At 44.4% G+C, this 14,288-nt stretch overlaps 1 protein-coding gene across 1 annotated transcript in view; it reads left to right on the top strand.

Moving 5' to 3' along the window:
* Nucleotides 1-14,288, top strand: part of LOC117404608 (disks large homolog 4) — a 58,029-nt gene that overhangs the window by 23,301 nt on the left and 20,440 nt on the right. The window contains 2 exon segments of the mRNA XM_059019884.1: nucleotides 3,224-3,388; nucleotides 4,146-4,202. Of these exon segments, the coding sequence (XP_058875867.1) occupies nucleotides 3,224-3,388; nucleotides 4,146-4,202 (222 nt within the window).

Here is a 14,288-nt window from a genome sequence, read left to right as displayed (position 1 = left end):
TCCTGAAATTTAAAAAAAAAAAAGAAATTAATTAAATCAGTCGCTTTGGATCAAGTTCCTTTCTGTTTTTTGCTTCTCTGAATTATCCGCTTGTAAATTGCATTAGAAATCTTTAGAAAAAGAAAAAAAAAAAGTTTGTGTGGACTCTATGGAGTTCAGGAAGCTGCCTGTGAAACGGTACGGTTCAATATGACGTCATTTCACTCTGATTCAAGTCATGTGACGCAATACCAGGTGGTCTTGCCGCATCAACACCAGGGTCTACTAAATGGAATGGTATTCTATCACAGAGGATTGATTAAAAAAAAAAAAAAAATTGCAAGGGAACTGGGAACTGGGAACTGGAAACGGGGGGAGTGGAAACAGGGCCGCATTTTTTGCCTGAGTGAGTGTGGGGTGCGTGTCTCTGTAGCTCATGCATTGGGGTCCCCCATGTCTTGGCATTGAAACTCTTTAATGAAATGCAAGCCAAGTTTTTAATTGCCGAATCCTTGGCAGAAATCATTAAACATTTATAAGCTGAGCAACCCACCGTCTCTTGGCTCGCTTTAGATTAAAAAAAAAAAAAAATTGGTAGATAATACATCCTGGACTCTGCCTGGAATGTTTTAATATTCACTGACTCTGCAAAAACAGTGGCTGCAGTGATTCTTGTATTTTATCTTGGTTCTGTCCCTTGACACACCGAGACGTTGAAGTTGCACTTTTGAGCTCAACAATTAACTGGGAAAGACATAAACAGACGTCATCGCGTCGCTTGAATCATGACAGCTTGACGTTTACTGTCTGCACACTCCTCTCTCTCTCCCCCTCTCTCTCTCTCCTCTCTCTGTCTCTGTGTCTCTCTCTCTCTGTCTCTCTCTCTCTGTCTCTCTCTCTCTGTCTCTCTCTCTCTGTCTCTCTGTGTGTCTCTCTCTGTGTCTCTCTCCCTTCTCTCTGTCTCTCTCTGTCTCTCTCTGTGTCTCTCCTCTCTCTCTCCCTTCTCTCTGTCTCTCTCTCTCTCCCTTCTCTCTGTCTCTCTCTGTGTCTCTCTGTGTCTCTCTCTCTCCCTTCTCTGTCTCTCTCTCTGTGTCTCTCCTCTCTCTCTGTGTCTCTCTCTTCTCTGTCTCTCCTCTCTCTCTCTCTCTCTCTCTGTGTCTCTCTATCTTCTCTCTGTCTCTCTCTCTCTCTCTGTGTCTCTCTCTCTCTGTGTCTCTCTCTCTTCTCTCTGTCTCTCTCTCTTGGCTTCACCTCATTAGGTATTTTAAAAACACAACAATATGAATTATGTAAAGGGGACCATTTATCTTCTGGAGTTGCGTTTCATAAACAAGTTATTGTGCGGGGGGTGGGGGGGTTGATTATTTCTTTATGTCCTTCCGCCCCCCCCCCTCCTGTTTATTTATTTTTTTAATAAGTCAAGTTGGTTAAATTCGCTGCCTAAGGCTTATTCCAACTGGGGAATATACTGAGCTGTAGAAACAGTCATTAGAGCCTCATAGTGTGTGTGAGAGAGAGAGAGTTTAGGAGCTGTTTAGGGGTACAGCGGGCGCTCGTGTATTACACCTGGGTGATGAATAGCAGAGCCGGGGGGAAGCGTTGGCCAGCGAGGCGGTGGGGATATCGAATCACCTTTAATTAGGCAGCAAAACAGGCAGCCATAAATCAAACTGCCTGTCGCCTTTCCAAACTCTCTAGTCGGTTTCAACGATCTGACCCACGCCTTTGTTGCTCTCTCTGTGTGTGTGTGTGTGTGTGTGTGTGTTCGGTTTTCATTACAGCCATCCCACAATGCACCGCGCTTTCCGGGGGGGGGGGGGGGGGGGGCTGGTAATTGCCTAAATAGAAAATCGATCAACTTTCTTCGTAGAAATAAAACAAACGCATCCGCGGCCAAATAAAAACTTCAGAGCAATGTTTATTGTTTCAGTGACGTGTTTATTTCGTTTGTGCTCCCGCCCCGTCGAGATTTCATTAAAAGGTGAAGGGACGCTGGTTGGATACTTAATATTCAGGTTTATTAACACCAGCACAGAGCAGAGGGAGGCTGTTCAGAGAGTAGAAGAGCCTCCCTTTCTCTTTCTCTGCTCCACCAGCACAGAGCAGAGGGAGGCTGTTCAGAGAGTAGAAGAGCCTCCCTTTCTCTTTCTCTGCTCCACCAGCACAGAGCAGAGGGAGGCTGTTCAGAGAGTAGAAGAGCCTCCCTTTCTCTTTCTCTGCTCCACCAGCACAGAGCAGAGGGAGGCTGTTCAGAGTGTATAAGAGACTTCCTCGGCAACGTGTTTGTCTTAATCTTGTTTCTTTTGCCCAGGAGACGTTTTTTTTTTTTTAAATCCCTTTTTAAATTTCTATTAATTGGACGTGTTAATTGCCAAAATCATTGAACCGAGTTCCAGCAATGTAAACGACCATTCCTAATTCAGGCAGTTTATCAGCTCATTCAAAGAGGCTGCACGTCAAAAAAAACATTTTCCTCTAAACAAGCACGCAGAATCACCTGTCAAACGTAAACAAATACAAATGAACCAGCAATTCAACACACAGGAACACAAGCTGTGTGTTATTTATGAATCTGATACATTCTAAATCAAAATTGAAATCGAGAGAGAGAGAGAGAGACACAGAGAGAGTGAGAGAGAGACAGAGGAGAGAGAGACAGACAGAGACACAGAGAGAGTGAGAGAGAGAGACAGAGGAGAGAGACAGAGGAGAGAGAGACACACAGAGAGAGACAGAGGAGAGAGAGAGAGGAAAGTGAGCTGCTAAAACATTACAATTTTTGAGTTGGCAAAGTCATAAGTTGTGATTTTTGTTTGAGTACTTTGCTAGGATAGCTGCTGTGAGAAATTTTTTTAAAAAATCAAAAATTACTACTAACTTCTGTGGCGGAAAAAAAACCACTACTCATTGCTGTGGGAAATTTAAAAACAATTCAAAACGACTACTAGCTGTTGTGAGAAATAAAAAACAAACGCAGAGAGAGAGAGAGAGATCGTATTGTGCTGCAGGTGCATTCTTCAGAAAGTCTATCATTATCTTCAGCACAAATGTCGGCACTATCCTGATGAAGGCACATTTAGGAAAAATGCAATAAAGAAATGATAAAATATTAATACTTTGTGTGCGTCATAAATCCTGTCTTTGCACATGCAAGAACTTATATATATATATATATTTAAAGGCTTTAATCTTACGGTTTTAAACACGGCATGTTGATCTGGGCGTGATTATCGTTCTCTTGCAGAAATACCGTTACCAAGATGAAGACACGCCCCCTTTGGAACACAGTCCTACCCACCTAACCAATCAGGGGAAGGCTCCGGAGCTGGTTCACGTGTCCGAGAAGAACCTATCCCAGATCGAGAACGTGCACGGATACGTCTCCCACTCGCACATCTCCCCCATGAAGGTAAGAGGCCACAAAACGACCCCTAGAATCCAACCTCCTCTGCATCTCCATAGGCTGCTATAGGTCTCCAATGCGAGGGAGGGAAACCAGACTCCTGCTGCACAGCAGTGTCACCCAGTCCAGGTTTTAATACCAGCTTGATCAGTCCCCAGTGTGTCTAGCTAACAGGCTCAGGTGTGTCTTATTATTAAAATCGCAGTGAAACCAGGACTGGGATCCCCTATGCAATCGTAATCTCATTTCCATCCCTGCATCGTAACTGCAGTTTAATATAACTAGACTAGACTGGATTGGAATTACATTGCAAAGCCCAAAGCTAGGTAAAGTCAGATGTATAGACTGGAATACCTTAACATCACTCAGAATGATTCAAAAAACAATAAAATAAGTGTTTTGTTTTTTTTTTTAACTCCCTGAGATGCTTCTGACCCTTTTAATACCCATTCCTACCTTCTCTGAGAAACCGAACGCTTTAATAGCGCTGCCGAACACCAGACGCTACCAGACACGCTCTGGATCCACTTGCAAGTCAGTTTGGGACAAAGGCGACCTCTGGTGGCCTCTGTCGGTAGTGCAGGTTAGATTAAGTTCTATGGACAGGCTGCAGTGATCAGCGTTCATACATTACTGAAGGCAAGATTTGAAGTATCTGACGTCACTATACGTTATTATACAGAACCGCTTGCTGGAATAAACCTGCCCCTTTCACCCTCCGAAAAGCACGCGGCTCACTCCCGCTTTTTTTTTTTTTTTGCAGCCGGAACTACTTTCTGGTGGCCACACCCCGCTGTATACATCCGCCGCTTCAACACTGGTAAGTCCGTGTCCACGTGTGCTTTGTCTGTGAACACGCGTGGAAGTAGCGTTATTTGCAGTGCCTCGCCTTTTGAAGGATCGTGTCATCTTTTTAAAGGCATTTTTCTTTTTAAAGGGAGATACGGCAGGCATCCTGTCATTGTGCGTTTGAACCCCCTTACTTAACCGCGGGACCGCCCCCCAAGCCCAGTTTGTGTGTGAACTCTGTGGAGTTTGTGAATGACATACACGCTGCGTTATAGATACACAGGAAGCTCCACGTGGTTACAATGTTACACACAGTGACCTGAAGGCGCTATTGCTGAACCCAGTTTGTACGGTTTTTTTTTTTTTAAGACGCTGTTTATAAGGGCTTCCATGTGCTTGCGTTGTTATAAAAAGACCGCTTCAAATGGCCCGCGTTGTTAGTGACTGTGCTCGGGTCACGGAGGTGGGGAAGCATATTGACGTTGCACTGTGCAGCGAAGCATTATGCACCAGAGCCGTGTGTAACACTGAAGCGCTTCCCCCTTACCCCCCAGCCTCATTTCCGCACAATTAGCTTTGAGGAGTCTTTTCAGAAGCATTGGTTTTTGCTGGGACAGTTTAGTAAACGAGACAAATAAAGATCTAAGCATTAGAAGCGTAGAGAATCGTGCAAAAGTGACTTTAGTCACGTGCGTGCGTGCGTGTGTTTTTGAATTGTATTGAAGATCTACATGTTCGTCTGCATTATTCAAGGTAAGTGTGGCAGCGCTGTGCTTGTGGTTCATGTGTTCAAATGTACATAATTTTGGGTTATTTTGAGAGCAATTTTTAAAAAGTGGCTCCCTATTTTTGTTGGGGACTTGGGATTTGTAGTTGACCAGCAAGCAATACAGTATTAATTTGACTCAGTTTAGTTTCAATAACACTGATGAAGGCACTGGAGCCCAAACGCTGGTCTGCTTGACTCAGTTTAGTTTCAATAACGCTGATGAAGGCACTAGAGCCCAAACGCTGGTCTGCTTGAATCAGTTTAGTTTCAATAACGCTGATGAAGGCACTAGAGCCCAAACGCTGGTCTGCTTGAATCAGTTTAGTTTCAATAACACTGATGAAGGCACTAGAGCCCAAACGCTGGTCTGCTTGACTCAGTTTAGTTTCAATAATGCTGATGAAGGCACTAGAGCCCAAACGCTGGTCTGCTTGACTCAGTTTAGTTTCAATAACGCTGATGAAGGCACTAGAGCCCAAACGCTGGTCTGCTTGACTCAGTTTAGTTTCAGTAACGCTGATGAAGGCACTAGAGCCCAAACGCTGGTCTGCTTGACTCGGTTTAGTTTCAATAACACTGATGAAGGCACTGGAGCCCAAACGCTGGTCTGCTTGACTCAGTTTAGTTTCAATAACACTGATGAAGGCACTGGAGCCCAAACGCTGGTCTGCTTGATTCAGTTTAGTTTCAATAACACTGATGAAGGCACTAGAGCCCAAACGCTGGTCTGCTTGACTCAGTTTAGTTTCAATAACACTGATGAAGGCACTGGAGCCCAAACGCTGGTCTGCTTGACTCAGTTTAGTTTCAATAACACTGATGAAGGCACTGGAGCCCAAACGCTGGTCTGCTTGACTCAGTTTAGTTTCAATAACACTGATGAAGGCACTAGAGCCCAAACGCTGGTCTGCTTGACTCAGTTTAGTTTCAATAACACTGATGAAGGCACTAGAGCCCAAACGCTGGTCTGCTTGACTCAGTTTAGTTTCAGTAACACTGATGAAGGCACTGGAGCCCAAACGCTGGTCTGCTTGACTCAGTTTAGTTTCAGTAACGCTGATGAAGGCACTGGAGCCCAAACGCTGGTCTGCTTGACTCAGTTTAGTTTCAATAACACTGATGAAGGCACTGGAGCCCAAACGCTGGTCTGCTTGACTCAGTTTAGTTTCAATAACACTGATGAAGGCACTAGAGCCCAAACGCTGGTCTGCTTGACTCAGTTTAGTTTCAATAACGCTGATGAAGGCACTGGAGCCCAAACGCTGGTCTGTTTGACCCAGTCTCTTCTAGTTTCAATCACACTGATGAAGGCACTAGAGCCCAAACGCTGGTCTGTTTGACTCAGTCTCTTCTAGTTTCAATCACACTGATGATGGCGATTTCATTTCAATTAAATGCAAGCTGCTGCAGGGGCTGTAGTAACCTAAAGTCACCACTAGGTGTCAGCATATTGCTACGTCAAAACCCACGTACTGCCACAGTGGCTTTAGCTGTCTCTCTGTAATACTGTATTTGAGTTCTGGAAAACTGGAAGAGTCTGGCACGGGATATGACAGTTCTTTCTGAACCCTGAGGGGAAGGGGGGCATCTGTTACACCCCCCTACCCCCCCCCCCCCCCCAGCTCCAGGCCAGCTTTCGTTGTCACAGCAACAGAAGAACATGGGTTTCATAGCAACAGAGCTGAGATGAGAGAGAGAAGGAAGGAAAGAGGCAGGCAGTTAGAGAAAGGCTAATCCCCTTATCGCTACATCCCTCCCACACACACACACACTTTCACTCTAGAACTGGAATACTGCGCATCCCGGAAATCAAACCACACAGTCTCGGTTTAACACTGACCCCCCGGTATTCTACCCCAGTTGTGTCACCAGAAACGAGACCCTAAACAATCCATTCATTTTAACATCTTTCACAGTAGGAATACCTGGATTTGAGTTTGTCTGGGGAATCCTAACTGCCGGACCCCATACAGCCCCTCCCCCCCACCCCCCTCCTCCCCCCCCATCCCTTCCAATCCGCATCTTTCAACTATATTGAGACAGACAGATGGAGCAGGAGGCGGGACCATCGTCACACGATTTGAACAGAAAGCCCGGTCAGGTGCCTGTTAATTTAGGGTTCTTCAAACGAGGGGGGGGGGGGGGGGTCTGTTGACCCCTCGAGGCACGCCAGGAATCAAGGGCTTGTTTGTTCAAACTCTTCCTTCTTCTTAAGAAATACTTTTTGAGAGCGACTCGAGTATCACTCAAGAGGTGGAAGCCGACCATTCTGCAGCTCAGAAAGCCAGTATCTTTTTATTATTATTTATGGGCAGGGGGCAGAGAGGGGGGGGGGGGGGCACATACGTTAGGAAAATCTCCTGCAGCTATTCAAATGATGTAGAGAGAAACTGTATAAGTCATTTTAACAGTGAGGAAATTGACGGTTAGTTTCGGAAGCTCCCAGCCTCCCGAGCTGTCTGTGGCGGGCTCGGAGGAGGGGGTCCTGAAGGAATAGCAGCTTTCTGATCTCTGCTCCGCTGCGCTGCAATCGCAGACAGATGGCCTCTGTGTTCACTGCCGTTGGGTCCTGGCTGTTCACAGACTGATTTTAAATATAAAGCCAGCGTGTTTAAAAAGGTCATTTAAGACTTTTTTTTTCTGTCTCTTTCGACAACAACAACAAAAAAGTCAAATTCTGTTTGCTTTAGGCTCTTATCCTCTCTGAACAGCCTCCCTCTGCTCTGTGCTGGTGGAGCAGAGAAAGAGAAAGGGAGGCTCTTCTACTCTCTGAACAGCCTCCCTCTGCTCTGTGCTGGTGGAGCAGAGAAAGAGAAAGGGAGGCTCTTCTACTCTCTGAACAGCCTCCCTCTGCTCTGTGCTGGTGGAGCAGAGAAAGAAAAAGGGAGGCTCTTATACTCTCTGAACAGCCTTCCTCTGCTCTGTGCTGGTGGAGCTGAGAAAGAGAAAGAGAGGCTCTTATACTCTCTGAACAGCCTCCCTCTGCTCGGTTGTGGTTTAGCTGAGAAAGACAGCATACCCAAGACAGCAATCAAGTTGACAATTATTTCTTTTTTTTTTAAACAAAAAGGTCATTTATTTCCTGCCTTAAAAGAAAAAACACGAATAGTGTCACTAAATAGACACTATCCTTTTAGCAAAACTCCCAGCGTCGTCGTTCACTGATTCACTCTCTACGTCATGTACAGCTCTGGCTAAAAGTTTCACATCGCCCCTGTAGAATGAACTCACTTTGCTTCAGAAAGTCGAGTGAAACTGTGAAATGAAACATCCTTACGTCAACTAGCTGCCTGGTGTTTTTGTTTTTTTAAAGTGATGACACAAAAACGAATAAAAAATTCTAATAAAGCCACACAGATCGGACTGACAGCTCCCTTCTGCATGGTGCCGCATTTATTCGTTTTATAAAATTACAGATGTTCGTGTTGAGCCTGACCTTGTATTGAATTGCAGCGTCGCCGCTGGCAGGCTTTCTGCACATTTAATGAGGCTGCAGTCTTCCCTGATTCCTCAATTCATCCACATGCCTTAACGGCTGCTTTATCTCTGAATTAGGAACATCTTCTGTGCTGTTTTATTCAGGTTTACCTCTGCGCATCTGCATGGCAATGGTTGCTGTTGTTCACATGATTATACTGTGAGTCTACCATAGTTTGCCATGGTTTGTTTTTTAATATGCTTTACCAGACCTCTCTATGCTTTACAATGCTTCCCTATGCTTTACCAGACCTCTCTGTGCTTTACAATGCTTCCCTATGCTTTACCAGACCTCTCTGTCCTTTACAATGCTTCCCTATGCTTTACCACACCTCTCTGTGCTTTACAATGCTTCCCTATGCTTTACCACACCTCTCTGTGCTTTACAATGCTTCCCTATGCTTTACCACACCTCTCTGTGCTTTACAATGCTTCCCTATGCTTTACCAGACCTCTCTGTGCTTTACAATGCTTCCCTATGCTTTACCAAACCTCTCTGTGCTTTACAATGCTTCCCTATGCTTTACCACACCTCTCTGTGCTCTACAATGCTTCCCTATGATTTACCACACCTCTCTGTGCTTTACAATGCTTCCCTATGCTTTACCAGACCTCTCTGCTTTACAATGCTTCCCTATGCTTTACCAGACCTCTCTGTCCTTTACAATGCTTCCCTATGATTTACCAGACCTCTCTGTGCTTTACAATGCTTCCCTATGCTTTACCAGACCTCTCTCTGCTTTACAATGCTTCCCTATGCTTTACCAGACCTCTCTGTCCTTTACAATGCTTCCCTATGCTTTACCACACTTTTCTGTGCTTTACAATGCTTCCCTGTGCTTTACCAGACCTCTCTGTGCTTTACAATGCTTCCCTATGCTTTACCACACCTCTCTGTGCTTTACAATGCTTCCCTATGCTTTACCACACCTCTCTGTGCTTTACAATGCTTCCCTATGCTTTACCACACCTCTCTGTGCTTTACAATGCTTCCCTATGCTTTACCATGCTTTATTACATTTTGTAAGATTTTACTAAGGAAGATCTTTACAGATGATCATATAATGGTTAGTTTAACATGGTTTCTGTAGGGGTGTGTGTGTGTGTGTGTGTTTGGGAAGGTATGGGTTAACATCTATTTGGATAAAGTAACGGGGGGGGGGGCATCCGGGTCTCCAGAATGTCTCTTATTTATGCCCTTTATTATAACACCGTGTTGGGCTACACAGAATTTCGGGATACAATATATTGCACAAGGTGAGCCTTCTGCCAGCTCTGTTGTCAATTCAACATGTGTTGTCTTTCTATTCCTGAAGTGTCGCGTTGAGTAAATTATTGATGCTCATAATGCAACATGTCTGAGACTTTCGCACAGCAGTGTGTGTGTGTGTGTGTAGATATTTAAAAAAAACACTGCAAAAAATATCCTGTTACATTATGCGGATCCTCCCACTCCTCCTCTCACTCTATCTCTCCATCTCTCCTCCAGGCCCAGCTTGCTAAAAAAACGCCTCTTCTCCCCCTCTCTCTCTCTCCTCTCTCTCTCACCTTCTCCCTCCTCTCTCTCCTCTCTCCCTCCTCTCTCTCCTCTCTCCCTATCCATCCCTCTCCTCTCTCCCTATCCATCCCTCCTCTCTCTCCCTCCCTCCTCTCTCTCCTTTCTCACCATCCCTCCTCTCTCTCCCTATCCATCCCTCCTCTCTCTCCCTCCCTCCTCTCTCTCCTCTCTCTCCATCCCTCCTCTCTCCTCTCTCCCTATCCATCAATCCTCTCTCTCTCTCCCTCCTCTCTCTGTCCCTCCCTCCTCTCTCTCCCTATCCATCCCTCCTCTCTCTCCATCCCTCCTCTCTCCTCTCTCCCTATCCATCAATCCTCTCTCTCTCCCTCCTCTCTCTCCCTCCCTCCTCTCTCCTCTCTCCCTATCCATCAATCCTCTCTCTCTCCCTCCTCTCTCTCTCCCTCCCTCCTCTCTCTCCTCTCTCCCTATCCATCCCTCCTCTCTCCCTCCCTCCTCTCTCTCCTCTCTCCCTATCCATCCCTCCTCTCTCTCCCTCCCTCCTCTCTCCTCTCTCTCCTCTCTCCCTATCCATCCCTCCTCTCTCCCTCCCTCCTCTCTCTCCTCTCTCCCTATCCATCCCTCCTCTCTCTCCCTCCCTCTCTCCTCTCTCTCCTCTCTCCCTATCCATCCCTCCTCTCTCTCCCTCCCTCCTCTCTCCTCTCTCTCTCCTCTCTCCCTATCCATCCCTCCTCTCTCCCTCCCTCCTCTCCCTATCCATCCCTCCTCTCTCTCCTTCTCTCCTCTCTTCTTTCTCTCCCTTCTTGCTCTCTCTCTCTCTCTCTCTCTCTCTCTCTCTCACACACACACACACACACACAAACACACACGCCGCCTATCCTTAAAGAAAGCGACTGAATTACATAACACAACTTAAAAAGAGAGGAGCGAGCGAGCGAGGAAAGCGAGCGGCCGCGTCAGGCTTTTTTTTTTTTTTTTTTTTTTTTAAATAGCCGAACAGGAAAGAGGCGGCTCGTTTTATAGAAGCGGAGAGAAGCTCCGCAGCGAGTCAATGTGAAAGAGATATACAATAAGGGAGTTTAGTTTTATTTATTTAACAAAGACAAATTAGAATAACCACTGTTCATCACCATCATCATCATTATTATTATTATTATTATTATTATTATTATTATTATTATTATTAAGATTCACACACAGCGTCGTTGTGGTTTTTATTTTACTCGGCTGGTATCGGTGTACTGGACGGGAAATTGCTTGTTTTGGAGATTAAAAAAAGCGAAGATCAATTTTGTCTTTACCGGAATTCCCGTCTCTTAACGTCTCTCCCACTTTCTCACCAAAAAAATCAAGGAACTTCGGACTCCATGCTGGAACGCTGAGAGTTTTTTTTTTTGTTTGTTTGTTTATTTATTTATTTATTTTAATTAATTTATTTATTGATAAATCGTAACTTCCGATTCCCGGAAGAGGTATTCAATCCATTTCTTTTGTGTTTAGTGATTTCATTAATTTAATTTAATTTAGTTTTTTAGTTGGAATAACTCCAGATTATTATTATTATTATTATTATTATTATTATTTTCACAATCTCGAGTCATCATCATGTTTGTTTCGGTCTGGTACGCCAAAAAGATGGGCAGAAGGTTTATCAATAACGTTCGGAAGGCTAAAAAACAGAGACAGCGACTCATGGTAGGAGAAATTTTGTTGTGTGTGTGAGAGAGATGGAGATTGTGTGTGTGTGAGAGAGAGAGATTGTGTGTGTGAGAGAGATGGAGATTGTGTGTGTGTGTGTGTGAGAGAGAGAGAGAGAGAGAGATTGTGTGTGTGTGTGTGTGAGAGAGAGAGATTGTGTGTGTGTGTGTGTGTGTGAGAGAGAGAGATTGTGTGTGTGTGTGTGTGTGAGAGAGAGAGATTGTGTGTGTGTGTGTGTGAGAGAGAGAGATTGTGTGTGAGAGATGGAGATTGTGTGTGTGTGTGTGTGTGTGTGAGAGAGAGAGAGAGATTGTGTGTGTGTGTGTGTGTGTGTGAGAGAGAGAGAGATTGTGTGTGTGTGTGTGTGTGTGTGTGAGAGAGAGAGATTGTGTGTGTGTGTGTGTGTGTGAGAGAGAGAGAGAGAGATTGTGTGTGTGTGTGTGTGTGTGTGTGTGTGTGTGTTCTTTAATTTAAACATTACTGTGTGTCCGCTTTTCACTCTGGGACAGAGAATTTGGAATTGCTTCCCGTTTGTACCCCGCTGCCATTATTATTATTATTATTATTATTATTATTATTATTATTATTATTATTATTATTATTATTTTACTAAATATCTGGGTGTCCCTCAACAGATAGGCATCCATCTTCAAATGCACGCATCCACGGTACCCCGGATGTATGTATTTATTTATAATTGTGTGCGTAAAGGTATAGGCTTATAAGCAAGGACTATTTTACCTCACAAGCCCGGCAAAATACTGCGGATCATCCCTTTAAAAAGAATAGGGAATGCAGGGTTTAATTGGTCTGCATTTCTTTTTAGCGTGAGTTTGTAGTTTAACAGAAGTGCTCCATAAGCATATAATGAAGAAGAGAAGTAATCGATAAACTGAAAACTCCCTGTTTACGCACAGGCACGCCAGCACGCACACATAGCAGATCTGCTATATTCTGTATAATCGTCAATGCAATCCGTTTCATTGCTGTATTAATCGCCCTCCACTCACAACAGGCACTGTAATTCACCAGCATAGGCTATATATATATATACAGATAGATAGATAGATTTATTTCTTAGCAGACGCTCTTATCCAGGGCGACTTACAGTCGTAAACAAAAATCCATTTCAAGAATCACACTACAAGTAATAATACAATTAAGAGCAAGATAAACACAATGACTTTGGTTATGATGTGAGCATTCTCGGGCCCCTGCTTGTGTGTGTTTGTGCTGTGTGTGTGGGAGTCTCTAATGGTCTGTAATTGAATGCGGCAGTGTTTATGTTCCTGCGTGGGAGTGTGTGTGTCTGTATTCGTTTCCTTTCTGTAACATCGGTCCTCTCTCCCCTCCCCCCTTGTGCGAAGGCATTACAATCTTGGACGTCTTAGTAAAATTAAAAATAAAAGAATTCCTTAAACATCTTTCAATTGCTTTGCTCTCCCGATAAAACGCTGTGCTGGACAGCCTTAGTGCATGCGACCTACAGAACAGGAAGTGATCAGGCGACGGGAGTAGGGTTACCATGGCACCCGGGTACATTCGGACAGTTTGGCACCGTGCGGTGTTTTCAATTCACGCCCCCCCCCCCCCCCCCCCCCCCACCGAACCCGCGCCCCAAATGCCTTCTGGTAAGTGTAGTCCTGCTGTGGAAGGTACCTGAGACAGGTGACCGGTACCAGAATGCTTTGCGGTGCGCGATTTGAATGATTGTGTTTATGCGAGTGTAGAGTCCGTAATTGCGTACCAATCTAGAAATGTCTTTTCTACATTTTATCCACACAAACAAACACAAAAAAAAACACGTTCTGGTGTGTTTCAACACGCCTTCGTCAAGGGAAGGTGTGTTTGGAAACAAAACATCAGAGGTATATTTATAGCCTTGTGGTGCCATGGTAACTTCACTCGTGTCTATTTCAATCTGTGATCCTGCCTGCGGTGTGATGCACGGTTCTTGACGTAACAAGCTAGTTCTGCGCCTGTCTGTTTAAGCCACCACGCACCATCCTGAACGTACATACATTTCTCAACGCTTTTTAATCTGCCTCCTGTGAAGTAAAACCGGGTACGGTGGCCGCAGTGGAAGCAGTTTGAACGTTGCGTGATGTTTTCAAGAGAGGAAAGCCTCGCGGCTGTCAGTTTTAATCTCTTTTTTTAAAAAAATTAAATTAAAATATTTACAACAGTTTACCAGACTTCAGGGAATCCACGCAAGCCTGTTTCGGGAACGGGCGTGGCGTTTTCAATTAAACCCGTCGCGGGATCCGCAGTATTGAAACCAGAAAAACAAACTACACGTTAGAAATGTATCGATGGTTTTAAATTAATTTCTTCATCTCGGTTTAAACTAACGCTGTTCGCCGGTTCAGCATTGCGGAAGACGTGTTTTTACGTACGATGCACACGAATGCATTGCTTGTGCTGTAAAGTCGTTAATATAGCCAATATGTTTTATTTTAATTAATTTATTTTTTCATTGTGGACAAGTCTGCAAAAATGCTACTGACATTTCTCGGGGGGGGCTCGTATGCAAAAACCGTTTATTTGTGTTGTTGTTATTATTATTATTATTATTATTATTATTATTATTATTATTATTATTATTATTATTTAATTTGTATTTTATTTTACAATTTATTTTGTACCCGCACTTATCC

Source organism: Acipenser ruthenus, unplaced genomic scaffold, assembly GCF_902713425.1.
Source record: "Acipenser ruthenus unplaced genomic scaffold, fAciRut3.2 maternal haplotype, whole genome shotgun sequence".
Lineage (NCBI taxonomy): Eukaryota > Metazoa > Chordata > Actinopteri > Acipenseriformes > Acipenseridae > Acipenser > Acipenser ruthenus.
Note: the sequence above shows the minus strand (reverse complement) of the source record. Positions and strands in the feature narration are given on the sequence as shown.